At 40.8% G+C, this 26,644-nt stretch overlaps 1 protein-coding gene across 1 annotated transcript; it reads left to right on the top strand.

The window, feature by feature from the left end:
• The first annotated feature begins 8,402 nt into the window (after window positions 1-8,402).
• gsg1l (gsg1-like) lies at window positions 8,403-24,758 on the top strand. The gene is made up of 5 exons (XM_028042958.1): window positions 8,403-8,914; window positions 14,499-14,546; window positions 17,112-17,264; window positions 20,176-20,287; window positions 24,261-24,758. The coding sequence occupies exons 1-5, from the start codon at window positions 8,626-8,628 to the stop codon at window positions 24,595-24,597; spliced, it is 939 nt and encodes a 312-aa protein (XP_027898759.1). The 5' UTR covers window positions 8,403-8,625; the 3' UTR covers window positions 24,598-24,758.
• The last annotated feature ends 1,886 nt before the right edge of the window (window positions 24,759-26,644 follow it).

The raw sequence follows: 26,644 nt of genomic DNA on the forward strand, positions 1-26,644 counted from the left end.
CATTTACGGAAATAAATTAATATTAATGCAAACATTATGCTGCAGGGAAACATGAAGAAACGAGAGGCAGGTAGCAAGATTTTATTCGATATTACAAAAAAATCAGCAATGGTTGAACAAAATGTGTTTTTAGATTTAGGTCATTATTATATGCAAACATATGAGATATAAATATGCCACAGTAGGTAATAAATTTAGGCAAAACTTAGCATCAATTTGTCCTTCCCAGGTGAATCAGAGACTGAGCTGAAGCTGCAGCTCTTTATATTGAGTGTTTGAGCCCAATAATGTGATAAACTCAGTTAAATCCACAGCTAAGCAGAATCTGCAACTGCTCTGAGAGAGAAGTTAATGACTAATGAATTATTAAAGCGCTGTCTGTTGTTATGATCCAAGAGGTTGTTAAATACGTTCTGTTTACTGGAGCACAAAGAGCTCCCCTCTTTTCAAGATGACAGCATTTATGTGGGAATGTGAGGCTGGCTACAGATTATTTTCTTTCGTTATTTTCCAGAATGTTTGGCAACTAATCTTTTAGTTGTAGATACGTTTCCAAAAACAACGTTGAAATTCTCATTAGCCAGCAAAGTAACAACTAATGAGCTTCTGGCAGTTTTCATAACCAATATGATTCAATCTGGGACCAAAACTGCAACATCTGTTGCATTTCCAGCTGCTGTGGTTCATTGGGTCAAACCTTTGCCAACGCTCTGAGAAACCTGTTGCCCTCCTGACCTGTGGGGGCGCTGCACCAAGAACCACTGAAGAAAATGACATGAGAACCTCAGAAAAAGACACTGAAATGGAGTGGCATCAGATTTCTGCAGTTGCAGGTTTTGTCTTTTGTCTCTTATGATGGCATAATAGGATCAGTGTATATAGAATAAAAAAAGTGTAAAAAAATTTTTTAGATTAATCCCTCAAATAAAAAAAAACACAAGGAAAATTTAAAGCAATTTACTTCCATTGCAGTAAAATTATATTGGTACCAATTTCATCCTGAGATACAAAGTCCCTATCGGTGCGCCGTGGTGGCGCAGGGGCAAAGCACGACCCACGTATTGAGGCCGTAGTTCTCATGACGATGGTCGCAGGTTCGATTCCTTGCCTGGCGACATTTGCTGCATGTCTTCCCCTTTTCTCATTACCCTGTTTCCTGTCAAACTACTTTCAAATAAAGGCCACTAGAGCCAACTAAACCTTAAAAAAAAGTCTCTATCACATTTCATTCATGAAACTGCAGTTGGGACCGCTCAATCAATCCAAAGGCCCAAAATGGCCCCCGCGCCGCACTTTGAACACCCCTGTTCTCTGAGATCTTGACGCCGCCTGGAACAAATTTTCCTGTCTGATAAAATAAATTCATGATTTTAGAGTCTCTTGTTGTTTTGAGGCAGAAATAAAGATAAAACCTTTTTATTTATAAAGAATCTTAAAAATAAGACGCTATAAAGCTGATGTTATATAAAGTTACAAATGTTTTCACTGTTAGAGGCAGTGACAGTCAGAAACAGACGCTGTCGTCACTCTTCAGACTTGTACTCAAGCCAGTCGGGTATTAGCATTGCTAATGAAATGAATCAGGATTAGGTTTGTTTAGAATAAGGTTAGGGTTTATTTTGTTACGTAATGTCCTTAGGGGAACGCAGTGAGCGTGTGTGAGTGTTTTCAGGCTGTATTTATTCCTTTTAATGAATGTTTAAGTTAATAGGATCAGGAACAGCTGGAGGGATTCGACTTTGCTGCTAACTTTATCCGATGGGTTGGAGTCATCAAACATGGGAAGCACTGTTGTCATGCAAAGAAATGAAAGTGCAAATAATTATACAAAATGTTTTGTAAAAGTCATCAGTCAAGAATCATTTTGCTGTATTTTCCTTCCTAACAGCCAGAGTTTTTCTCTAGATTCACTTTTTAAGTATTATTTTGTTAGTTAAGGCCCTGAACTCCATTCACGAATGAAAATGCTCCTAAACTCAGGGAATGAACCATAACATGACCCGTTAATAAGGACAGAATGTGAACATTTTCCAAAGAAGTTTCAAAAAGCCTCATTGGTGCAATGTGATTATTCTTAAAAGAATTGATTTATTTGTCTTGGAAACTACAGTTTGAAGACAACGTATCATTGAGAATCCATTTTTTAGCCCTTTTGTTGTGTAATTGGAGTCTCTGGGGGAGCAGAAAAGTCTCCTGGTGCTGCGTAGATATCTTTATATTTATTCTGTTTGGTTCATATTTTTCAATCTGTTCAGGTTTTTTTATTGTTACAGTTTTTGCTGCAGAAGGTCACAGAAATCTGGCTAACCAGTTTTGCAAATCCCATGATTTTTTTTGCCTCATTTTCAAGGATGAAAAAATTACAAGTGGATAAATCAAAATGTTTGGCTGTTGTGTGTATGAACCCTCATTTCGTTGCCCTGCAGCTTTCAAAGCGCCTCTCTAAATTTGAAATTCAAAACTTAGTCTGATTTATGGATTGTTTTCCTTCTGAAACAACGGACTCAACAATTTGCTAGGCTGTTAAACTGAAAACAGACTTTATTTAGTGTTTAGTGTTTATACGACATTCTGGCGATCGTTTTGCTAGCAGTAGCATCGTGCCTCTTGCTAATGTTAGCGCTGTGTGCTAGCTGTTAGCTCCTGGAGGACATAGCTGTACTTGTTTTGTGGTGTATTACATAAACATTTTGGTATTGTTTTTGTTTTTGAAAATGTAAACAATACAATCGCATTCAGTGATGTGCTTATCACTATTAAACTACAAAAACGGCCGAACAGAGTGGAGTGGAGTGTGACCTGAAGGGGGCGGGGTCTGAAGTGCCCCAGTTTAAAGAGATTTAAACGAGATCAGGAGTGAAAGAGGAGCCGGTGGAACGACAATGAACTAAAACCCAAAACTCTTCAGTTCCGCTTTATATAGACCAGTTTAATGATTTAAAAGCATGGACCTAGCCCCGCCTTCGAGGTGCAGCTCCTCCCCCACTCAGCTCCTTCAGCCTAGCCACCGGCTATTAGCAAATATCTAATTGCTGAGCTCATTAACGGAGCCACTTCTCAGTGCAACGCTGGTAAAACGTTAAAGGGTTAATAGAGGAGCCATGTTGTGATGACTTCCTGAAGGCAGTTTCAGGAAGAACAGGAGTTTTTCAAGAAACAAAAGCCCAATTTCAAGGCGTTAAATTACAAAATCTAATTTTTTTTAAGTCATATCTGATAAATGCTACATTTTCATGACAATTGAAGGTAACATAGTTACTTGATTGTGATATAGAATGGCACAACGTGTCTGAAAAATAAACAATACTACCCTTTTACTATTCTATTGGTTATTTTTTGTTCCTCCTTTGCTTCTCCACTGAGTGTGAAGGAAAACAGGCACAAGGGGAAGGTCCATGTTCAAATATGGAATATGAATGAAAGTCTATATCTTTTTGTTTCAGAGCTGTATCCCAGATTTAATAGAACTGAGCTGTTTACCGCCCCAGTTCCTGCTGCAGCTCAAAAATATCTCGTAAATATTTAACTTGACAAAAAATAAAAGTGCATTTTGTTACATTTGTGCTGCTGTTTTGTTGTTGTGGAAGTAAATGTTGAAATATCATGTAAAAAAAGCAGCAAAATTAAAGCTAAAATTAAAGAAAAAGGGTTAAAATGGCTGATAGTCATTTGTTCGTATAACATTAGTGCATTTTGACAAATTTCCTATGGAAGATGATGATTTGAAAATATTTAAGTTTCATTATTGAAATGTGAGTCCCTAGGATGCGATGAATACATTAATGTCAGTAAATAAAGTTTTATTTAATGTTTTAATAAACAGCATCTTAGAAGAGTTTTCCTTCAGACTCTTCAACAGTGTGTCCCCAAAAAACTCCCCAAACACAAAACGCTCCAGTCTGGAGTTCTTGTTGTTTATTATCTTCACTTCACACCCTGCGATGGCTTCGGCGCTGTGTGTGTGAGCGCTTTGCAGGGGTGTGTTGATGATGTTCAGCCTGGGGTCGTATTGCGTTACCTGCTGCTGCAGTGAGCCGTGTTAACTCGGACGTCGTGATCTACCTGCTGGTGCAGCTATTTAATTCAGGCTGCAAACAAAGACGGGGCGAAGGAGAAAAAAACGCAGATGGCCTGATCCATCCAGTGGGAAATCTCCAACATGGCGTCTGCCCAACAACACTCCCAAATATGTGTGGATGCGTTTGTGGGAGCAGCAGAGGGAGGCTGCAGCTCTTTATGAGTTGCAGCTCTATTCTGGTGGATTAAGGAAACTCTGCAGCACAAAAAACCTGGCAACAAATATTTGGTGTGTTTTCTAATTAAAGTTACTGTTCAGACTCTTGTTCTCTGTTTCAGTCTTAGCTTATATTTATTGCTTGGCAACATGTTTCAGACTCTTCTTAAAAAAATAAACCCCAAATCAACTTTTTTTGCTGACAAACTGTCTAAACAGAATATTTAAGGTTCTACCTTTATGTTTGTGACACGTCCGCAGAAAAGAACATTTTTACCATCATGTATGATCGAGCTGATAATGTTGAGAGCGACATTAACTGGACTGCCACTTTGGCTCCGTTCACACAACCACCAAATACAACTTTATTATTTTAGTCAGTCTAAACGGCCCAATTCTGATCTTTTTATCCACTAAAATATCTAATTTGTTTCATATGGAACTAAATCAGATGTGTTGGTTTTCAAAGCATCACCAGTCTGAACGGTCATGTTGCCATGAGGCACGCCTCATCATTTACGGCAGAAGAAACCAGACAATTCTTCTGTTTTTCTTCGTATAGAAAGTACGCCTGGCTCCATGCTGATGTGTTCAGCTCCGTTAACTTTCTGGAAATCTGTTTCGCAGCTTCCTAACGGTTACCAAATACTTTGACGTCTTTCGGTTAAAGAAAATAACACAATTTTAGTGTTAAAAATACACTTTAATGTGTCACAAAATAACACGACCGAAACGGGTGGGCACCAGACAAAGACACAAACCTGCAGTTTTTTTTAAACATTTCATAAGTTTTTTATTGAAGGAAACTGATCTGGAAAATTTTTATTTTACTTGATTTTGCTATTTTTGTTATATGAATTGTCATTTTCATCCTTAAAATACCAAAATGATCACTTAACTTTATATTTTGGTCCATCTGATGATGTCATATTTAAATAATAAATTATTGATCATTTAATCAGTTACTTGAGACTTGAGTAAACTTTTTACCAAATGCTTTCTTACTCTAACTTGAGTAATTTCTTGGACGGATAATTTTTTACTTTTACTTGAGTAAAAATGTTTTGAAGTAGTTCTGCTCTTACTTGATTATAGTTTCCGGCGCCCAGCGCTGTGGTTCCGGTCCGCTCTGGTTCCGGACGTCCACTGAAGCTTCAGCAGTAGCAGAAATATTAGTGTAGTTATGCAAATCAAGGTTTCCACTGTTGGACATTTTGCGTTGTTTTCGGCGGCCATTATTACTGCCGCAAACAGAGCGCCGCTGTGTGACGTCATCTACGTTCTTGTTCTGTGCCTGCGGTTCGCTTTGAGATCGTAAACCGTCCCAAAGATGATGATTGCGGTCACATTTAATTAGTAACATGACTGACCACACAAAAATTATTATATTTCTGCAAAAACTGAGACATAAGCATCGGCTCTGCTGTGTGAAGGTCGCTGACGCGCCTCACAGCTGATTGGTGGAGAAGCTGCTTATCAAACTTGTTAGCAACCATTTTAACTGTTAGAAATAAAATCATTTGTTATGAGAATTGTACACTTGACTGGAATTTCAATTTAGTTTTTTTAATTAATTCACCCTCGTTACAGTTTCACTTGGCAGGCAGGTTTCTATTTTGTTCACCTTTCATCCTGTTTCCTGCTCAAACTTTGTCTTATTTTTATATTTCAGCTCTGAGGCGTTGGAGGATCTTTTTGCTTTGGACCGTTAAGTATTTATTGGGTTCTTTTTTTCCCAAAGTCAAACCGCGGCCTGGAGCCGCTCTTATCTGGTTGATTTCTTGGTGCTGTTGCAATAACGAAACAACAGAAACGGAGCATTAATACTTCCGGCTCTCCGCCTCTGAAGGCAGATTCATCTCACAGCGCAACCTCGCATTCATCAACAGTTTTCTGTTCACTTTATCGACTCCTGTGAAGCTTTGTCAGTCTGAATCGGAGGCACCGCCGTACGTCACATGTACAGCACACGGTGGCAGCGGCGTATCGATCTGGAGGTGGAGCTGTAAAATGGGCGCTGATGGATCGGTGAGGTGGGCGGCGGCTCGGCTCGTCATCGGGGCTTTTCATGCCAGATCATCAGCAAGAAGAACCTTCTGCATATCCACCGGTCCTGCAAAATGTTCCAGAGTTGCAGAAAGAAAGAGCAGCTGTTTTACCTGCAGAGCTCAGAATATGGAATGAAACGAGACAAGCTTCTCGTCTCTTTCATCTCTTTTTTAATTTGATTTATTGATTTGAAGGCGAGCCTTGATATTTGGGGGTAACTCCCTGAAGCATGAGGTTGATAGAGAATGTTAAAGTGGGTGAAATCTGAAAAAGTAAAATCTAAAGCCTTAAGTCTCTGCGGCAGAAACTTTTACCACCACCATATCGAGTTCAGGCTGGGTCTATTTCCTGAACGGGTCTGGTGACAAAGATATTTCTGACAGTAACTCTCATTTTTCCCTATAGTAGATAATGCAAAAAAAAAAAAAAAGGGGGGGGGGAGGGACAATTTCGCAATTGTGGTGTTTCTATTAAACAAGAAATTAAATTAAAATCACACGTGAATAAGCTTGGGTATGCAATGAGCCAATAAAAATCATGGCAGTGATGGATGCAAAAGGTTACATGAAATATGTTCATAATTTAGCCATGGCGCTGGCGCTCATCATCTATCAGCCAATCAGAGGAGACGTTCAGGCTTTGGAGTGACAAGCCCCGCCTACTAGGGAACGGTTACGTATGTGGCGCTTTGGGAAAATTACAGTTGGCCATTTTACTGAAGAGTTTTGGATTCAACATACACATTTTTATGAACTGTGATGCTGTGAGTGAAGTGAAAAAACAAAAACAAACCTCATCCTCATGCCACTTCCTGTCGTTTTCTTCGTCTTTCCGCCAGTAGCAACATCCAGCTGGTGATCACGTGACTCGTCTGATGTAAAAACAGAGAAAGTGTTTGGATATGGCTGTAAAACCAGCTTTTCTAAATTAGCATGTTTCCTTTAAGAACATTTATTTTTGTAATTTCCATTTGCAACATTCTACGATTAATGGAAATGCAGTTACTGTGTGCTCCCATTTTGTATTTATATATATTATATTTTATAATATACATATATTTTCTCATGTATTGGAACAGATAACTGTGTGTTTTTAAAAAGTCCCTCTGGCTTTCTGAGCCTCTGCTGCTGTTAGTGAGGCGTGTTAAAGGTTTTTCTCCGGCTCAGGTTGTGGATGGAGCTGCTGGTCTCAGGTCTGCTCTCTGTTTTCCTCCAAGCTGATGTGTTCAACTGTTAACGTTCTGGAAATTTGTTTCATCAGTTAAACAGATTCCTAACAATGATAAACTGTTTTCATGTCTTTCAGCAAAAGAAAATAACAATTTTAGTGTTAAAATTGCACTAAAAAACACACACAGAGACACACACCTGCAGTTTTAAAGTTTCATAAGTTTTATATTAAAAGAAACTGATATGGAAAATTTTTTTGTTACTTATATGAATTATTGTCATTTTGGTCTTTAAAATGCCAAAAATGCCCATTTAACTTTGGTCTGTCTGATGATGTAATTTTTTAATATCCATCCATCCATCCATTTTCTGTTCACCCTTGTCCCTAATGAGGTCAGGAGGGTTGCTGGTGCCTATCTCCAGCTACGTTCCAGGCGGGAGGCGGGGTACACCCTGGACAGGTCGCCAGTCTGTCGCAGGGCAACACAAAGACATACAGGACAAACAACCATGCACACACACACACACACCTAGGGAGAATTTAGATAGACCAATTAACCTAACAGTCATGTTTTTGGACTGTGGGAGGAAGCCGGAGAGAACCCACGCATGCACAGGGAGAACATGCAAACTCCATGCAGAAAGACCCCGGCCGGGAATCGAACCCAGAACCTTCTTGCTGCAAGGCAACAGTGCTACCAACTGCGCCACTGTGCAGCCCTAATTTTTTAATAGAATTAGATAATTTGATCAGTTATTCAGTACTTTGGTAGACTTTTGACCAAATACGCTTTTATTCTTTGAGTGTCTTGGACTTTTTACTTTTACTTGAGTATAATTTTGGGGTTCTCTACCCACCTCTGATGTTGCTGTTCTTCTGTTTTACATAATAAGTGTATCGTGTGAAACAGATGTTTATCGGTCAGATGCTGGAGGTGTGAGCTCGGTTCGGTCCAGGTGATGACGCACAAGCCGCCGTCAGAGGGACAGAAAGAGGGGTGTTCCGCTCGCAGCCTCGCTTCTCCTCCTCTGACTCAGTAGCGGAGCAGATGGACCGAGGACGGCTGTCATTTTGCTGAGGACCGACCCGCAGGAAGGAGCCGCGCGTAAAGCCGCTGCGCCATGCCGCCTCTCCGCTGACCGTCCCGCCCCGCATGGTTCTGGCGGGAAACCATGAAGACGATGCGGAAATGTCGCGCGCTGCTGTCGGTGTGTTTGAACCTGGCGGCTCTGCTGTTCTCCACCACCGCCTTCATCACCACCTACTGGTGCGAGGGCACCCAGCGCGTCCCCAAGCCCAACTGCAGCAAGCAGCGGCGCCACAACTGCATCGACTACGGCGTGAACGAGACGGACCAGAGCAAGGTGCACTACAGCTGGGAGACCGGGGACGACCGCTTCCTGTTCCGCCGCTTCCACACCGGCATCTGGTACTCCTGCGAGGAGAACATCCACGGAGCAGGTGGGTACGTCCCCGCGGGAAACCCGAGACTCCAGCCACACATGACCGGTCTGTAGGAAAGTTTGGGCGTCTTTACGCGCGCAAAATCAGCACGAAGTTTCTTCTTCTTCTATGTTTTTTTGCGGTTGTTAGACAACGAAGTTGGTGCCAGCTCGTATTTTAGATGTTTTTCTTTTTAAACTGGATTTCCTGCATGAATGCAGTTATTATTCATAAAGCAGGCGGACTAGGGAAGTTTTGGGATGGGATGGTTTTGCTGATGATCCAGGTTTGGGTAAAATATCGATTTGCAGAAATTTGGAAAAGTTTTGATCATGTTTAAATTACTTATAAGATCACAAAACATCTTATTTAGTTATCTTCAATTTATTTACTTTTTATCCTTTGTTCCGGCATATTTTTTTGTTTGTTTTTTCCTCCTTCTCTTTTCCACTCCTACCAAAATATCTGTGTGATCTCAGATTAATCATAAGGAATATTAGAGAAAAGGAAAATAATCCTAATTGACATGCTGAACAATTCAATTTTTTGTTGACATCATTTTGTTAAGTTCTGTGTTTTGTCTTTGTCCTAAATGGATGTTTGTTTATTTTATTAATTTATTAGTTGTTGTTGTTGTTATTCATTCTCTTGTCTAATTGGTTATTTATTTTGCAGATCAATGCCTCTGTTAGTCTGTAATGTTGGTTTTGTATACACTAATTGGTGAGTAAATAAAAATAAATACACTTTTAACAGTATAATCTATATTATCTATTTAAAAGGGATCTGTTTCCCACATTTTGAAGGAAAATTATGCATTTTAATGGGGAAAATCCTAACTAAGGTCCAGTGGGACATCTGCCTGGATGGAAGCGAACAAATAAAATCACAAAGACGAAGAAAATCAGCAGCAGGTCAGGCAGGAAGTTGGTTCGGTTCTACAATAACATCCAAAGTTTGTGATAAATCCATCATCTGGACATGGAGACAGGATGGACCTGCAGACGCATCAGGACATGGACGTCCAACTAACCGGACAACCTGGACAGCAAGAGATCCATGGTGACTCTGGAGGAGCTGCAGCTGGAATAATCTCCTCCTAATCGGATCCAAAACAGGAATATTATTATAAATTAATCAGATACTCCATGCTGTCTGCTGGAGTGAGAGAAAGTGCAAAAATAAAAGCTGTGGTGGAACTAAACTGCTAATACTCTCACAGCGATTACAATATAAAACCTATATAAAGTCAGTAACGTTCGTAGAAAGGCACAAGTATAGGAAATTTAATTAGTTTTGCATCTTGTTATAATGAGAAACTTTCTTGCTATGCAAACTTCCTATGAGTTTCTTGTTAAAGCGAGATGTAAATCATGTTTTAATGGGAAACGTTATGCAGAACTCATTAATGAGAAAGTTTCCTCTTGCAACAAGATGCAAAACTTGTTACAACAAGAAACTTTCTCACGTTGACAAGTTTTGCATCAAACTTCATTACTGCCTGAAAGTTTCTCGTTATAACGAGAAATAAACTTTTGTTTGAACAAAAAACTCATTTTAACAGGAAACCTTCTTGTCTTCATAATATTCATTTTATATGTTATAATATAATCTATAATCAATAATGTTTATATTGACATGGAAAACTTCTCGTGTTAATGTCACACATTACTGACTCTGTTTATGGCAGTAAAAATGGCCGCCGTGTCTTTGGATCACCATTGAGACTCTCTTACCGTCCGGATCAAAGTTATTCAGCAACGAGATCCGACGATATTATCGCGAGATCATAACAAGACAAAGAGAGCCAACAAAATGGGACGATTCAAGAGACCGAAATGGTTGAAAGATTACCAGTGAGGCATGGTGGTGGCAGCATCATGCTGTGGTGATGGAAGCTTTAAAAGGGAACTACTGCTTTAGAGAAAACATTTACTTTCCAGACAGACGGCAATCCGAAGCGTCCAGTTAAAGCTACAGTGACGGTTTAGAGACAACAAGGTAGAGGTTCTGGAGTGGCCTAGTCAAAGCCCAGACCTGTTGACAGCTGATCCCCAGAGCTGGAGCGAAAATCTGCAGATCCACACAGACTCCCAGCCAAATACTGACCTGAAATAATTTCATGTTAAATATTTTTATTTAATTGTTATTATTTTGTAGGATTTAGTTTTTATTTTGATATTAGGATTTTTGTATATTTTTGGTTAAATAAAAGCCTCATTTTGTTGATTGTGACTTGTGAGAGCAGCAGTCGGGTAAAGTTGTCTGTTTCTGTGGAAAGTCGTTTTTTTCAGGTGATTTTATTTACAAAATGAGACGAAACCTCATTTATGTTCGACAAGTTTTAAGATTCTCCAGTTTTATTTATGAGCGTCGGGGGTTTGAAGTGTTCGGAGAAGAGCCTGGCTAAAGGTTAAAGGTTAAAGGTTAGATTAAAGCAGACAGTGAGGAGTAGTTGTTACACGGGGAGTTCAGCTGGTTCTGGTCCAACGGGTCGGCAGAACCAACATGCAACTGAAATCAAAAGTAATAATCGACCTTTAACCCCGAGCCGGCTCAGTCTCTTTTATCGTCCATCCATCCATCCATCCATCCATCCATCCATCCAATATTTTCTGCATTACTTTCATTGAACTCTTGAATTTATTCTGGGAGCTTCGGCTCTTTACGGAACAACATATCTGTCAAAAGCATTTTCTATCATTTGTTTTGGTTTTTGCTTCATAATAATCACAATAAAATATAAATATTCTTTATTGTCCAGCAGCAGTGATATAAAATATGATAAAACAATAAAAATAGACTACAATAAGGTCAACTTTACAACATCAGAAAAAACACTGTACAGTTATTAATACATTATCAGTTTCAAAGAAATGCTCAACTTTATGACATGTACGTATAAATGACCAAAGTTTATGATAAACAGTTAAACTACCAGTAATTCTGGCAGCCTGCTGTATAATCAGCCTGATTAGATCTGCATACGGACGCGTCCTGCTCTCTGTTTTAGCTAAATAATTCAGACTGACACTCAGGTACATTACCTGTTGTTTCTCCCCACCGTTGGTTCTCATCAGAGCCGTAATTAACCTCCAGACGACATCGAGCCACTGATTAAACGGCTGGCAGCTGCAGGCGGCGCCACCACAGCCACATCCAAACACCAATGATGGGACTTTGAAGAGAAACGGAGAGAAAGGACGTTTGAAAGCACCTGAAACCTGAAATGAATCAGTTTCTTTACTTCCTGATGAACTGGAAATGTGATAAGTGCAAATATCCCTCTCTTTTTCTGAGTAATTAACATTTCAGAGCAGCGCTGTGAGAAGGAGTACGCAGGAATACTGATTGTGCTGTCGGTCCTGTCGGGTCACAGAAGAGCTGCTCACTCTTTAATTACATTTTAAATTCATGTCTTAATCAGACGTTGCTCACCTTTCAGCTGCTGAATCGCACGCAGACGTAACGTTCATCAGATTTATATTTTTTACCACTTGAGCTCTTTTAACCTCAGAAGAAATCACTGGAGAGATCTTAGAAACGTTTCTGAAACAGTTTCCACAACATTTGGGTTACAGTACCAGATCTATGCAGGACACCTGGTTTGGACTTCAATTTTCTTAGTTTTCTTTTTCTTAACAGTATTTAAGATTTCCACACTGAAAAAATCACCTTTACACTGCAAAAAGACAAAATCTTACCAAGTATTTTTGCCTGGTTTCCGGTGCCAATCGCCTCAAAACTAATAAGCTACAACTCTAAGATGCAAAGCAACGTTTATTATCTTCATCTTAAATGTTTTCTACTATTACAATTTACTCTGACATTTAAATTGAATTTATCCCTAAAATAAAACATTTCAGGCAGTTATAATAACTTGTCACTTTGTGTAAGTTGGTGTTTTCTTAACTGTGGAGCTAAATTAAACTTTGCTCAAAACAGAAACAAAAATACTGAAACTGAAAAAAATATATATTTAAGCTGAAAATAATTTTGAAAGTGAAAAATAAAACATTGAATCTGAAAAGCAGCTTTGAATATTTTTTTGTTTTGCTTTTATATTTCAGTTTCAAACCTTTTTTCAGTATTAAAACTTTTTGTTTAAATTCTTTTTTCAGTCTCTAAAAAGTAAACCAGATTGATCTCCAAAGTAAACAAATAAACAGTTTTAAAAAGTCGTAAACGAGCGTTACTGTAGGCCGAATTATTCCTGTGATGCAGACGGAGTTTTCCTGAGTGTCTCCATCTGGGCTGGGCGGTGTTGTGAGCGCGTTGGTAATCAGGCTGGTTATGGATGGGCCTGCCTCTTGTCTGTGACACTGCAGAGGCTGAGTTATGGCTCGTGTTGCGGCTGCTGATCTGTGACCCGCCGGGTCGCCCAGAGCGCTGATGAACTCCCTGCAGCCGGCGGAGCGTGCCAGAAAGAAAGAATCACCCAGCAGAGAAAACTCCAAACAACCTGGGAGAAATGTTATTAAGTCTGCAGCTCTGAACACAGGAGAAAAATTAATTACTTCAACAAATGTAAATTATATGACAATATTTACAACAGAACTGATTTCAGAAGGAAGTTTAGGTCTTATGAAAAGAGAAAGCAATGAAACCGTCTTCTATCGCTTTATCTTATTATTATAGACTCGGCTTTGATTATTTTCCAAATACGGATAACTTCCAGTTTGATGACATCATGTGAGTAAAATGGAGGCTGGGCAGTAGCCCAGGGCGCCAAGTTCTGGGGCGCCAAAGATTTAGGATGTCTTTGTAATAAATGTGTTTTACAAACATTGTATCTTATATAAAAGTCATATGAAGTGCAGTGTTTTAATATAAACAGTGCTCAAATATTTGAAAATATTAAACTTTTCTTGGGATCAGCATGGAGCCGTCACACATGTCTACGCATCTTTACATGTATTAATGTAAAATGATATATTTTTTAGTTATTGGTTAAAATAAAATTTTAGTAATCAATTATTTTATTGAGTTACTAAGATTAAAGCCTTTTTATATAATATTAAAAAGGCAAAAATACAAACAATTAAAATATAATAACAATATCCTTAAGTGAAGTTTTTCATTTTATATGCAAAATATGTTTATTTTTGTACAGTTTTGAATTAATTATTGCTTGGATTATGTTTTTCTCAGCAAATGTTTTTAAGTCTGTATATTCCAGTTAATCTATTACTAAGTTAGTTGACTTTTATTCCAATAATCGGTAAATCCGATTAATCATTTCAGCCCTAATTGATAGATGTGACAGCGACAGAAAAGCTAAACCTGCGTTTCTGTAAAGCATTTATGATCAAGGTTTTGAATAAAATCACAATTTTTCACTACATTTCTTCTTGGTTTATGATTAAAGGTGAGAGTATCACGTTGTTCCCTGATAGAAGAGACTCTGCAGCTTAATAAGATGCTAATTAGACCGTCTGTGTTAATAAACCTGACATGTTCTAATAACTGGTAGCAGCTCTATTTGCTCTATTTGCTGTCATTTCCTCCCTCCGTTCCGGCTCGTCCGCTGCTCTGTTTGCCTCATTTCACCTTTTTCTTCACCTTTTCTCTCCTCCATCGCTCCCTCTGCCTCTGCTCTCAGGTGAGAAGTGCAGGAGCTTCATTGATCTGGCCCCGGCGTCGGAGAGAGGTGAGTAATGACGGTCATTACGGCTGCGCCGCCGCTTCCTGCTGCTGCCCACCTGTTCCCAGAGCCCAGGGAAATCCGAGGAAAAGAAGGGAAAAACAAAAACATCTCTTTTCTGGGCTCTGTGTTCATCAGGAGGAGCTAAACGAGTCAACCTGCAGAGACCGAAATGGGATTTTTAATCATTTCTTAAGGATGCATCTTCATCTCCTGAAAGAGGAAATAACTAAAAACTTCCTAAAGTGAGTTTATAATAGATGCAGAACCGTTACAGGAGATGTTGACGATGCTTAAAATAAAGCACAGCAGGGCCGGCCCAAGGCATCTGCAAGTTAAACAGCTGATTAGGACCCTCACCACCAGGGGGCTCCCGAGTTCACCAAGCCAGTATAAGCAGGTGCTAACTGATAAATGATCAAGCTGAGTATCTTTGATTGATTTATTGAAGTTATTGGAGCCTGAAGCTCTGAAATGATCAGGATGATTCTGTCTAAATCCCACCTGATTGGTTTTCAGTCCGACTCCAGAATCCTGTTTATATCCTGGATCTGATGAAAGGAAGGAATATCTGAGCATTCAGAAGACAGGAAATACTTTTGGTGCCTTTAGCTTCACACTGAGCTGCTTGTTAATAATAAAAGTTCTCAGATGTTTCATCTGTTAAAACCAGAGCAGCAGCGACGACGGGATTCGCCGGACAACCTTCTTCTTCTTCTTCTTTCATCTTTTCAAGTCAAATTCCTGATTGGTGAGTTTGTAGGCGGACAAGAATTCGACTGAGCTTCACAAAACCGTGAACTCTGGTTTACCTGAACCTGGGGGAGTATTCACACCTGACACGTTTGGTCCGCTTTAAACAGACCAGAGTTCGATTCCCCCGACACACTCAGGGTGTTTTCCCACCTGATAGTCCAGTAGACACGTTTTGAATGTGGACCAAACTTCATCATCTGCTCCATCTCCAGCTGCTGTGGTTCACTTTCTCTCTGCACCGAGTCAAACCAACCTGTTCCCCTCCTGGCCTGTGGGGGCGCTGCACCAAGAACCACTGAAAGAAACTGGTAGTTGAGGTGAGTATGAATGCGGAGGTAGAGGTGTGAAAAAATGATGATTTAATCGACGAACTCACAGAAAACCAGGCAGCACAGGTGAACTGGGAGACAAGGAACTCAACACTGGTAGCACTGGAGTGAGGTGACAAATGACAGCAGTGGCTACGACAAGGACCCAACGAAGAAACACAGACACATGTGGGAGTAATCAGGGGGACAGGATACAGCTGGGATCAATCAGCGGGTAGACAAGACGACACAGGAACTAAACTGACTAGAAAACAAAAAAACTTTCACATCCTCACAGAAACGACACAGAAACCTCTGAAGACTCTGAGGGAAACTGCCTTCTTCATCAACGGAAACAAAAATGAAGGCGTCAGATTTTAGCGGCTGAAGATTTAGCCGTGTGCTCTTAATGTCTTTAGCTAAAGACAAAAGTGAAATCAATCACTAAGATCTGACACTACGCCATGGTTTCCTTTTTGTGAAGAAGGAAGTTGCACTCAGTGTTTCCTTCAGTGGTTCTTGGTGCGGCGCCCCCACAGGTGAGGAGGGGAACAGGTTCCTCGAAGGGTTTGGTTGGTTTGACTCAATGCAGTGTGAAAGAAAACCACAGTGGTTGAAAAATGTAACTAATGTTGCCATTTTGGTTGCCAGTCAAACTGAGTATACCAGACTCTCAGGTGGGAAAACATCCTGAAAACATTTAACGCACCTTTAAACTTGAATACCTTTTAAATGAAATAATCATATACAGCGTAGTGAGTCTGCATTAAACATAATGCTTCCCCAAAGTAACTAAGTTTGTGAGTTATTCAGTGTTTTGTCAAAATCCAGCTGTGAATTAATTAATAAGGATCCTTGGTTGTGAGCCGCCCTGAGGGTCTAAATTTAATTAAATGTCCATTCTTGTTTTGGTAATCTATAGAGGAGCCCTGAAAAAAAAACAAGCTTCACATTCAGGACCTGCAGACGTCACGCGCCGCTGACACAAACATGCGCGTGCACACGCCGTAATTAAAGTCAGTAATTATATCCGCTCGTGTTGCGACTCGGTCTGATGAGCTGCTGCCTTCCTGTTATCAGCCGAGTCCCTCTACATGTTTTATTGACTGTCTGCTGATACATATTCAGGACGACAGAGGCGGAAACCTGACACTAGGGTTCACACCCTGCATGTTTTCTCTGTCAAAACTTTCTGCTCAAGAGAAAAACGGAGTCAGTGGATGAAACGGATGCAAAATGACTCCATCATGATTGGGAAATCCTTTGAATAATGTAGCAGGGTAAATTACAAGTTTGAATGTTTTGCTGATTAATGTGGGAGAAGCTGATGGTGTTAAATACTGGTGGGGTTTCCTCTTGGTTCTTCAAGTTCAAAAATACTTAAATTAAAATCCTCGTAACTTATTTAATCAAAAACAGTAAAGCTGTTAGCAGGAAACGTCTCCAGCAGCTCTGCTCCCTCGTTAGCAGAGCTCCATAAATGTGAGCAGCTGCTGTGTCTTTGCAGGTGTGCTGTGGCTGTCGGTGGTTTCCGAGGTGCTGTACATCCTGCTGCTGGTGGTCGGATTCAGCCTCATGTGTCTGGAGCTTTTCCACTCCAGCAACGTCATCGACGGACTCAAACTCAATGCCTTCGCCGCTGTCTTCACTGTACTGTCCGGTAAGAAAAGGATGAATCCACTCAGAGGGATTTCACTCCCACTGCTTCAGCTTATTTCATCACATCCTACTAAATCCAAATAACTGCTAACATACTTTTAAACTTGAAATATTCACTTCTAGTATCTCATTTAAGTCAAGACAGAAGCAGTGGATAAATGTTTCGTCATGAGTGTCTCTGCAGCAGAATCTCTGGTTTCCTGTTTTTGTTCCTCAGAATAAACAAAACAGCTTTAGACCAAGAAACAGGAAAAAGTTTGATTGTAACTTTAAAAATATAAGGCAAATATGCAATAAGCTTTTTATTTTACAACTTATATATTTAGAAATCTATTTTCAACAAAAATCTGATTACTCTCTGAAAGACAATAAAATGTTGAATATTTATTTTATCATTCAGCAGGTAAAAACATAACGAAACTATTTTACTACTTTAAATTGTTTATGTGGAAAACAAATGTAATGACAATCTTATAGAAAATAATAATAAACAATTTAAAGTAGTAAAATAGTTTCATTTGTTTTTCATTTCTCATTAAATGTAGATAATTAGCTGCATTTTAGCTGCTAATTTTGAATCCATGAAATAGATGTGTTGTGACTCAGATGTTTAAACTTTTCATTATTTTTCTACCTGCTGAATGATAAAATAAATGTTCAACATTTTAATGTCTTTCAGAGAGTAATCAGATTTTTGTTGAACTGTTTTTTAACCAGCAGTATGATTACAGTACCTGAGGAAGTTTCTTAACATTTCATCACGTAATCCAGATGTGAAAAACTTTTCCTTAAAATATAAAATTCAAGCATTTTCTAGGATTTCCAGCATTTCTTCTTCGTGGCCAGATGTTTTGGTCAGATGGTTTAGTTCCAGGCTTCACTGTTTTCCTGCCAGGAGTTTTTATCCAGACTCAAGTTAAACCTCTTACACAACAAGCTGGTTCTGATCGCTGGCGACAGAAACGGGAAAGACTGAAAAATGTTTCGCTGCTTTTCTAGACTTAACAGATGATCATGAAACTGAGTGACATAAAACCTGATGGATGGATGGATGGATGGATGGATGGATGGACGGATGGATGGATGGAAGAACAGATGGATGGATGGATGGATGGATGGATGGATGGATGGATGGATGGATGGATGGATGGATGGATGGATGGATGGAAGAACAGATGGATGGATGGATGGATGGACGGATGGATGGATGAACAGATGGATGAACGGATGGATGGATGGAAGAACAGATGGATGGATGGATGGATGGATGGATGGATGGATGGATGGATGGATGGATGGACGGATGGATGGATGGATGGATGGACGGATGGATGGAAGAACAGATGGATGGATGGATGGATGGATGGATGAACAGATGGATGGATGAACAGATGGATGAACGGATGGATGGATGGATGGATGGATGGATGGATGGATGGATGGATGGAAGAACAGATGGATGGATGGATGGATGGATGGATGGATGGATGGATGGATGGACGGACAGACGGATGGATGAACAGATGGATGGATGGATGAACGAATGGATGGATGGATGGATGGATGGATGGATGGATGGATGGATGGATGGAAGAACGGATGGATGGATGGATGGATGGATGGATGGACGGACAGACGGATGGATGAACAGATGGATGGATGGATGAACGGATGGATGGATGGACGGACGGACGGATGGACGGACGGATGGATGGATGGATGGATGGACGGACAGACGGATGGATGAACAGATGGATGGATGGATGAACGGATGGATGGATGGACGGACGGACGGACGGACGGATGGACGGACGGATGGATGGATGGATGGATGGATGGAAGAACGGATGGATGGATGGACGGACGGACGGACGGACGGATGGACGGACGGATGGATGGATGGATGGATGGACGGACAGACGGATGGATGAACAGATGGATGGACGGATGAACGGATGGATGGATGGATGGATGGATGGATGAACGAATGAATGGATGGATGGAAGAACAGATGGACTTGTTGCTGTTGACCTGAAGCATGATTCTGCACAAATGGTCCAACCCAAACATTGAGGTTGATCAGAACCGGGTCGGCCGATCAGAACCGGGTCGGCCCGTCGTTCCTCCGCCTGCAGCAGAACCAGCCCAGCTGACTGACTGATCCACGGCGCCAACACGCCTCCACTCTTTCACCGTCTCCTTTTTGACTTGCTGTAATCTTGTGATTGAAGCTCCGTGTCTAATTGATTTGATGCCTGATCACAGAGCATTAAATCAATTTAAATCAATTTAAATCAATTTATTCAGCGTAACCAAACGTTCCGGTTTATTCCTGAGGCTGCAGAGATTTACTGCTGCTGCGTTTCCACTAATGATCCTGAGTCAGGGCCGTTATGTAAGAAATTAAATGTAACTTAGAACCTTTTTAACCAGCTTCATCTGTGAACTGTCATCATATGCAAATTTAATACCATAACATTTTGTTTTAATATAAAAAAATACATTAAGAAGGATCATAAGTGTGTTAATGAACAATAAACAAAATTCTTTAATAAAATGAAACTCAGTAGATCCTGAATATGTTTTTGGGGAAGCCTTTCAGATGCTTTGCTGCTATAATTTGATTGGATATTAATTTTTTTTCAGTTACAAATTCTCTTATTTCGTATATTTTAAGAAATAAATATTGTTCACCCTTCAGTGCAAAAACACTGTGCATTTTCTGGCTTTTAAAACTGTGCAGAGTTTATCTAAAGCCCAAAGAGCATAAAAATGGTTTGTAGAAGAATAAAGCTTCTTTATTTTGGTCTCCATAGAAGCTAAACGTTTCTTAAATGTTATATATTTCCATTGGATGTGAAATCCGGATGTGAACTCTGATAAATGATCTTTTCCTCTGCGTGTCTCTGCAGGTCTTCTGGGTATGGTGGCCCACATGATGTACACGCAGGTGTTCCAGATCACAGTCAGTCTGGGGCCTGAAGACTGGAGGCCCCACAGCTGGGACTACGGCTGGTCCTTCTGGTCAGTCGCTCTCACTTAAAACTTACTTTACTGGTCAACAAATGGAGAAAAAAAATGAATTTTATGAATTTTTAAAAAAGACACACATATAAAAAGCAATTCTTAATGTAGATTTTTGTAACTTTGAATTAATTTACTAACTATTTTGGCAATGGGATTTAGGTAATATTTTGATCATTCGTGATATTTATGCAGTTATTCATGTGGGCGTTCCTCTCAGTTGCTTCAGAGTTTCTTTCAGTTTCAGTCCTTCATTGTACGTCTTGTATTGTACAAAGAACAGAACAGCAGAGACATCAGAGTAATCGACCGACTAACAATCAGACAGAACTGAGGGAGGCTAGTTGGGTTTACAGAACTCCAGCCAGTAGCAGTTCAGTGAATTTTGTCTGGACTCTTGGATCATGGATTCAGTGACGCTGCAGAAGGACAGAATACCAGCTGAGTGATTCAGGTACGATCCGACTCTGGAGGAAGCACGACCTGAGGTGTCAGTCCAGATGTTGTTGTGACCAAATTTAGAACCAATCTAAAGCCAATGATATGTCATTACCTCCAAATCCACATTTCTTTCTCTGGCCTGCTGCGCTGATGTTCTTGTATGCGACGTCTACAGAAACTATTCCTTTCCAGTCCGCCTCCCAGTAACAACGTCCAGTCAGACTCTTTACTCAGAACCTGAGAGAATCCAGTGAATCTGTCTGGGTGACTGGAAGAAGACTGAGGTTGTTTCATAAGTGTCACCTTCCTGTTCCCCTGTGATAGTACCAGATATCTGTGAGCTGTGTTTGGATCCATAGTGATTTCACATTAATATTTTAAGAATCCAGCTCTGCTCTTTGGTTCTGGTTCTGGTTCTGACAGTAGAACATCCACCTCAGTGACCATCAGTGAGATGTTTGTCCATGAGTCTCTCAGGACGTCCTGTAGTTTCTCTCTGAGCTCTGACACAGCTGCTGCCACGTCCTCAAAGTGTCTCAGAGGACGGATGTTGATGCTGGATGAGTGTGTAGACTCACTGAGTGCTGGCAGTGAGGGGTAGTTGAGGAGAAACTGGTTGTGATCCTCTGTGTGTGAGAGCTGCTCCAGCTCAGCGTCTTTCCTCTTCAGCTCAGTGATCTCCTGCTCCAGCTTCTCCTGAACATCTTTGACTCGACTCACTTCAGTTTCCTGCTGGGATCTGATCTGCTGCTTCACATCAGAGCTTCTTTTCTGGAGGAGATGGATCAGCTCAGTGAAGATCTTCTCACTGTCCTCCACTGTTTTATCAGCAGAGTGATTGATGGCCTCCACCTCCTGTTGAAGCAGCTTCACATCTTCCTCTCTGTCCTGGATTCTCTGCTGGATGTTTCCTCGTCTCTCCTCCAGCTCTCTCTGCCTCTCAGTCCTTTCTGCTGCAGCTAACACTGTGATGTGGCCTTGATGTTCATCCAGTAAACAGAAACTACAGATACACTTCTGATCAGTGCGGCAGAACATCTTCATCACCTCATCATGCTGAGAGCAGATGTTCTCCTGGAGGTTCAGCTGTGGATTCTCCTCTGATCCTCTTCATCCCAGTGGTCTGTAATACAGTTCATACAGTAGCTGTGTCCACAGGGAATCTTCACCGGATCCTTCAGTAGATCCAGGCAGATGGAACAGGAGAAAGTTTCTTTGTCCAGCTGATTCTGCTCCATTTCTGCACTCAGTCACAGCGACTGTGTGAGTTTCACTTCCTGAAACAGAAACAAGGTTGAGCTTTGCTCTGCAAATCAGGTGTAAATACAGAGAGGCTGCAGCCAATCAGCTTTCACCTTCAGCAGGTGTTGGTTCCTCCCAGATTCAAGGTGTGCTTAAGGGCAGGAAGAAGAGGGAGGAACATCAGGGTTAAGAAAAGTCTGGAAGATGACTAACCAAAGGAACGGCATAAATAGAAACAGGTCAAGTTTATTTGTGTTTCACGTTTCAGCAACAAGGCAGTTCAAAGTACTTTACATCATAAAAACATAATACAGTCATAAATTATGAAACGACCAATAAACATTACAGTTTATCAAATGCCATCAAGCAAAAACACATCAATTATGTTGATCAGTGTCCTACTTAATGCTAATCCAAAGCAGCTCTACTCCGGTAGGTTTTTAGCCTCGATTTAAAGGAACTCAGACGTTTGTTCCAGATTAGAGATGCATAAAAACTGGATTCTGGGGATGCAGAGCAGCCCTGAGTGGTCTGTAAGGTTGATAAAACAGCCAAACCTGAAGGCGTGCAGGTGCAGGCGGTGGCGTTCAGCTCCCAGGTGAGTGACGGAGCCGCTGTCTCTCAGATAATCATCCAGTCAGGACCTTCACAGCTCTCTGCTCATTGGTAAAACTGAGCTGCAGCTCCTGTGAACACTCAAACAAATCACCCGTCAAACAAGGACAGGGAGAACAACCTCATCTGCTTGATACTCTCCTCCCATAAACCTCCGACCTCGTATGCCGTGCGTTTCTTACGACATGCAGTCAGGTTTTATTATCCGGGACGATCTTTAGTGCCAGGAAGCATCAGTCCTTTCATTAGAGTCCCTCATTCTGCAGGCCGAAATGTCCCGAAGCCGATGTTGTTCATCTGCAGCATTAGCAGCATTTTAAAAGTATTACATTAACTATTAATATAATAAAAGATTCATATCCATTTGTCACATTTTATCACATTCAGTCTTTCCAGCCTCAGACCATCACACTGCCACCACCGTGTTCTGGTACTACGTCCCAACTTGACCCACATTGGCCAATGTGGGCCAACATGGATTCTAACAGAAGAATTTCACCAAACCTCCTGAGATCATCAAGATGTTTCTTTTACTCGAAGTTATGGTCAATGGAAACACAGCTGGCAGGAACTGCAGAGGTTTAGATGTTTTTATTTCTGTTTTTTCCTGTGATCCCCTCCATGAGTCAACGATGCGCTCTTGGACTCATTTTGGTCGGTCTTCCTCTCCTGGGAAGGTTCTCCACTCATCTTTTCTCCATGTGTGGCTCATGGTTCTCCCCTTGGTTCTGTGGAGTCCCAGCCTGGTAAAAACCAGCCCCTTGTTCTACTTTTTGCTTCATACAGAGGGTCTGTGAATCTGCCTGGGTGACCGTTTAACCCAATCACTAATGTTTGGCCGTGACATAATGTAACACGCTAGATTAATGAAGTTCACCGGAAATTGTGTGTCCTATAAGCAAACATCTCTCACTGCCAAGAGAGAAGTGACGAGCCAAACAAACTTCTTTAAGTTTGTCTCGGACGTTCCTCTTGGTGGTCAATATTTGGAGGCCTGGCCAACATGGACTGAATTGTTTTGTTTTCTTCATCTGCTGCCATTGCAAATCTACAACCTTACAATTCTAAAACAGCACAGAAAATTGACAACTCCTCCTTCTTCAACCAATTAAAATTTAGCTTAATGGGAGAAATCCCAGACAGAGCACTGAAGGTAAATGAAAATCTAATTGTACATGAAGGCGATGGCCAGACTACTAGAGTCCCAGAGCCTTAAAAATGTCTCAGCAACCATTTCCAGACTTCCTTGAATTTCTTTAGCTCAGGGATCAATGTGTTGCTTTTTTTTCTTTTCCTCCCCTCCAGGGGGTCTTTTTGTGGGCTCTAGTGTCCTTTATATGAAAGTAGGCTGACAGGAAAGGGGGGAAGACATGCGGCAAACATCGTCGGGTCCGGGAGTCGAACCCGCGACAGCTGCGTCGAGGACTCAAGGCCTCCAAACGTGGGTCGCGCTGTCCTCTACCACCACGGCACGCCCAATGTGTTGCTTTTTGAGATATTTTCGCCTACTTCATGATGTCAGGCAGGTTCTGCTTAAGTAAATCCTTGGGTCTGCAGGTCAGGGAGGATCAGGCAGCAGGTGTTGCTTGGAAATTGAACCTTGGCAGTTAATCACAGTTTGTTTGCTAGATAATTCTGACTTTGACTGTGATTTTCTCTTTGCGTCTCCATCCAGCATGGCGTGGGGTTCCTTCACCTGCTGCATGGCCGCCTCCGTCACCACTCTCAACTCCTACACCAAGACCGTCATCGAGTTCCGACACAAACGCAAGCTGTTCGAGCAGGGGCTGCGCGAGGAGCAGAGCTACCTGGACCAGGAGGCCTTCCACTACTTCCGGGACCGCTCCCTGCAGTCCGTCTCCGGCTCCGTGGAGGTCTACCCCAGCCACGGCGGCCCCAGAGCCGGACTCATCGGGCCCGGCCCGGCTCCAGGTCATGGGAAAATGAGGGGAACGTCGGCCTCCATAGACCTGGGGGAGAACACAGACTCTCTGGGGGAGGAGCAGTGCTAAGGCCTGGTGGCTCTGAACCGTTTTCCTCAGCAGACCCCGCTCAACAACAGAACTGGAGCAGAAATCAAATGGAAACGTACGGATTTAACGTGACAGATGCTGTTTGTTTTTGTCAAAATAAATGATGTCAGTCTAAAATGTGAGCGACTGATTGAAGTAGACGTTGTCTGTCCAGTTTCCAACCATTTCTCAACATTTTTAAGACGTTAGCAGTTGAGTTCTTTTAAATTTTAATGATCAGAATCTGCTGTAGCAGGAAGTTCATTGATATAAAGAAATGCGAAGAGGCAGAACAACAACAGCAGAGAAAATTCAGAAAAGTTTTAAATGTTACTAAAATGGCTACATGGCATAGCCCTGTCAGGAAAAGATGGTTGCCATGGTGATTCCCACCTTTTCTGAGCAATGCAGTAATATAACAATATAACACATTGTAATTTACAATATAACACATATTAGCTGTCTTTTATTCACCTTATTAAGTATTTTAATGCTGACTCACTGGTTGCTGTGATAAAAAGCAGCAACTTCTACAAAATAATCTGATGAGATTATCTGATGAATTTAGATTTAAATGAAATAATCCGATAGAGAAAACAGAAGGATGCCGCTGTGTGTCTCCGCCGGAGGAAACTGTTTGAGTTGTGTAATGTTTTGGTGGATTGTAAACAGCAGGGATTAAATTGGCTGAGAATCGCCGTGGTAACGGGGGGGTTGGGGTCAATGTTAATCCAAACACAAGTTGCAAAGCCCTGTGCCGCCTGGCTGCAAACTGCCGGTTTGTGCCGGATCTTAATGTTCTCTGATGTAAAACGAGCTGAAAACATTTGAACACTTTGTGTTTTCTCTCTCTCTTTGTCCAGCTCCGTTCCCAGTAAAGTTTCTAACTGCAGCCAGAAAGACTGGGAGGAAAAACCTTTTCAAAACTTTGGGGATTTTTGTATGATGTCAACTTTTTTAGGTTTTTAGTCTAGTGATTATTTATGTATTTAACCAACATACTATTAACGTAACACCTAGCTTAGCTAGTGCTGCTCTGAGCTCTGAAGTTCTCGTCTGAGATGGAAATTAATCTTGAATTTTATTCAGAAACCAAACTCCAGTTTTGACAATATACAACAATCTAACAATATACAACACAATCTAAAGTTGAAATTTTGTAAGTTTTTTATAGAGCTAAATTTGGTCCATAAAGTTAGCTCAAATATTTTTTTAAAGAGAAAATTAATTTTGAAGATGGAAAATTTTTTTTATTGAAAAACAATTTTGAAACTGAAAACAAATGAAATAATAATTTAGAAACTGAAAAAGTTTGGAAACAGAAAAAAAAATTACGGTACTGAAAAAAAGTTTGAAACTCCTTTTCAGATTTATGTCTTTTTCTAGCAAATATTCAACTTTTCAAACTCAGAAATTTCCTGGTTTTTTCTAACAAAAAAAATGAATCTCAAAAATTGCATTTTTTTTTCTAGCAAATTTTAAACCTTTCAAACTCAGAAATTTCTGATTTTTAAAGAAAATCTCAATGTTTTTTTCTACCTTTTTTATGTTTCAAATTCATTCATGTCACATTTTCTGAGGTTTTTTTTTTTGCAGAAATTTTCCAGCAGTAGCCCCGATATGCTGTTGTGCATTTTAACCATTTTTATAGAAACGCGTCATGTTTTGGACCTGGGGCGTAATGAACACGCACGTATTCTGGTAAGACATGATGCTCTTGTGCAGCGATGACACAAACCTGTTGTTTGTTGCTAAATGAGGTACGGCTCTTTCACAGTCCTTGGAGAAAGCATTAGAGTCCTGTCTGCGCCTCCTGAGCCTAATGAGGCCTGATGATGGCAATGCTTCATCTCAAGGTGGAACTGCATATTTCAGTCAGCAGCACAAACAAACTGACTGACTGTGTGACCTTCTCCTTTGAAGACAGCGCAGTTGTTAGCAGCATAAACATGCCGCAGGTTAGAAACACAAATAATCAACAGGGGGTCTGAAGGAGGAACAGAGGAGTGAAAGTCTGGATTTCCATCATGAGTCGGGTATAATCAAA

The sequence above is a fragment of the Xiphophorus couchianus genome, chromosome 16, assembly GCF_001444195.1.
Source record: "Xiphophorus couchianus chromosome 16, X_couchianus-1.0, whole genome shotgun sequence".
Classification (NCBI taxonomy): Eukaryota; Metazoa; Chordata; class Actinopteri; order Cyprinodontiformes; family Poeciliidae; genus Xiphophorus; species Xiphophorus couchianus.

Bases quoted from the DNA above. Each gene is read 5' to 3' on its own strand.
- gsg1l (XM_028042958.1), top strand. From the start codon at position 8,626: ATGAAGACGATGCGGAAATGTCGCGCGCTGCTGTCGGTGTGTTTGAAC. The intron at 8,915-14,498 runs GTGGGTACGTCC...CTCTGCTCTCAG, and splicing joins GGAGAACATCCACGGAGCAG to GTGAGAAGTGCAGGAGCTTC. The intron at 14,547-17,111 runs GTGAGTAATGAC...GTGTCTTTGCAG, and splicing joins GGCCCCGGCGTCGGAGAGAG to GTGTGCTGTGGCTGTCGGTG.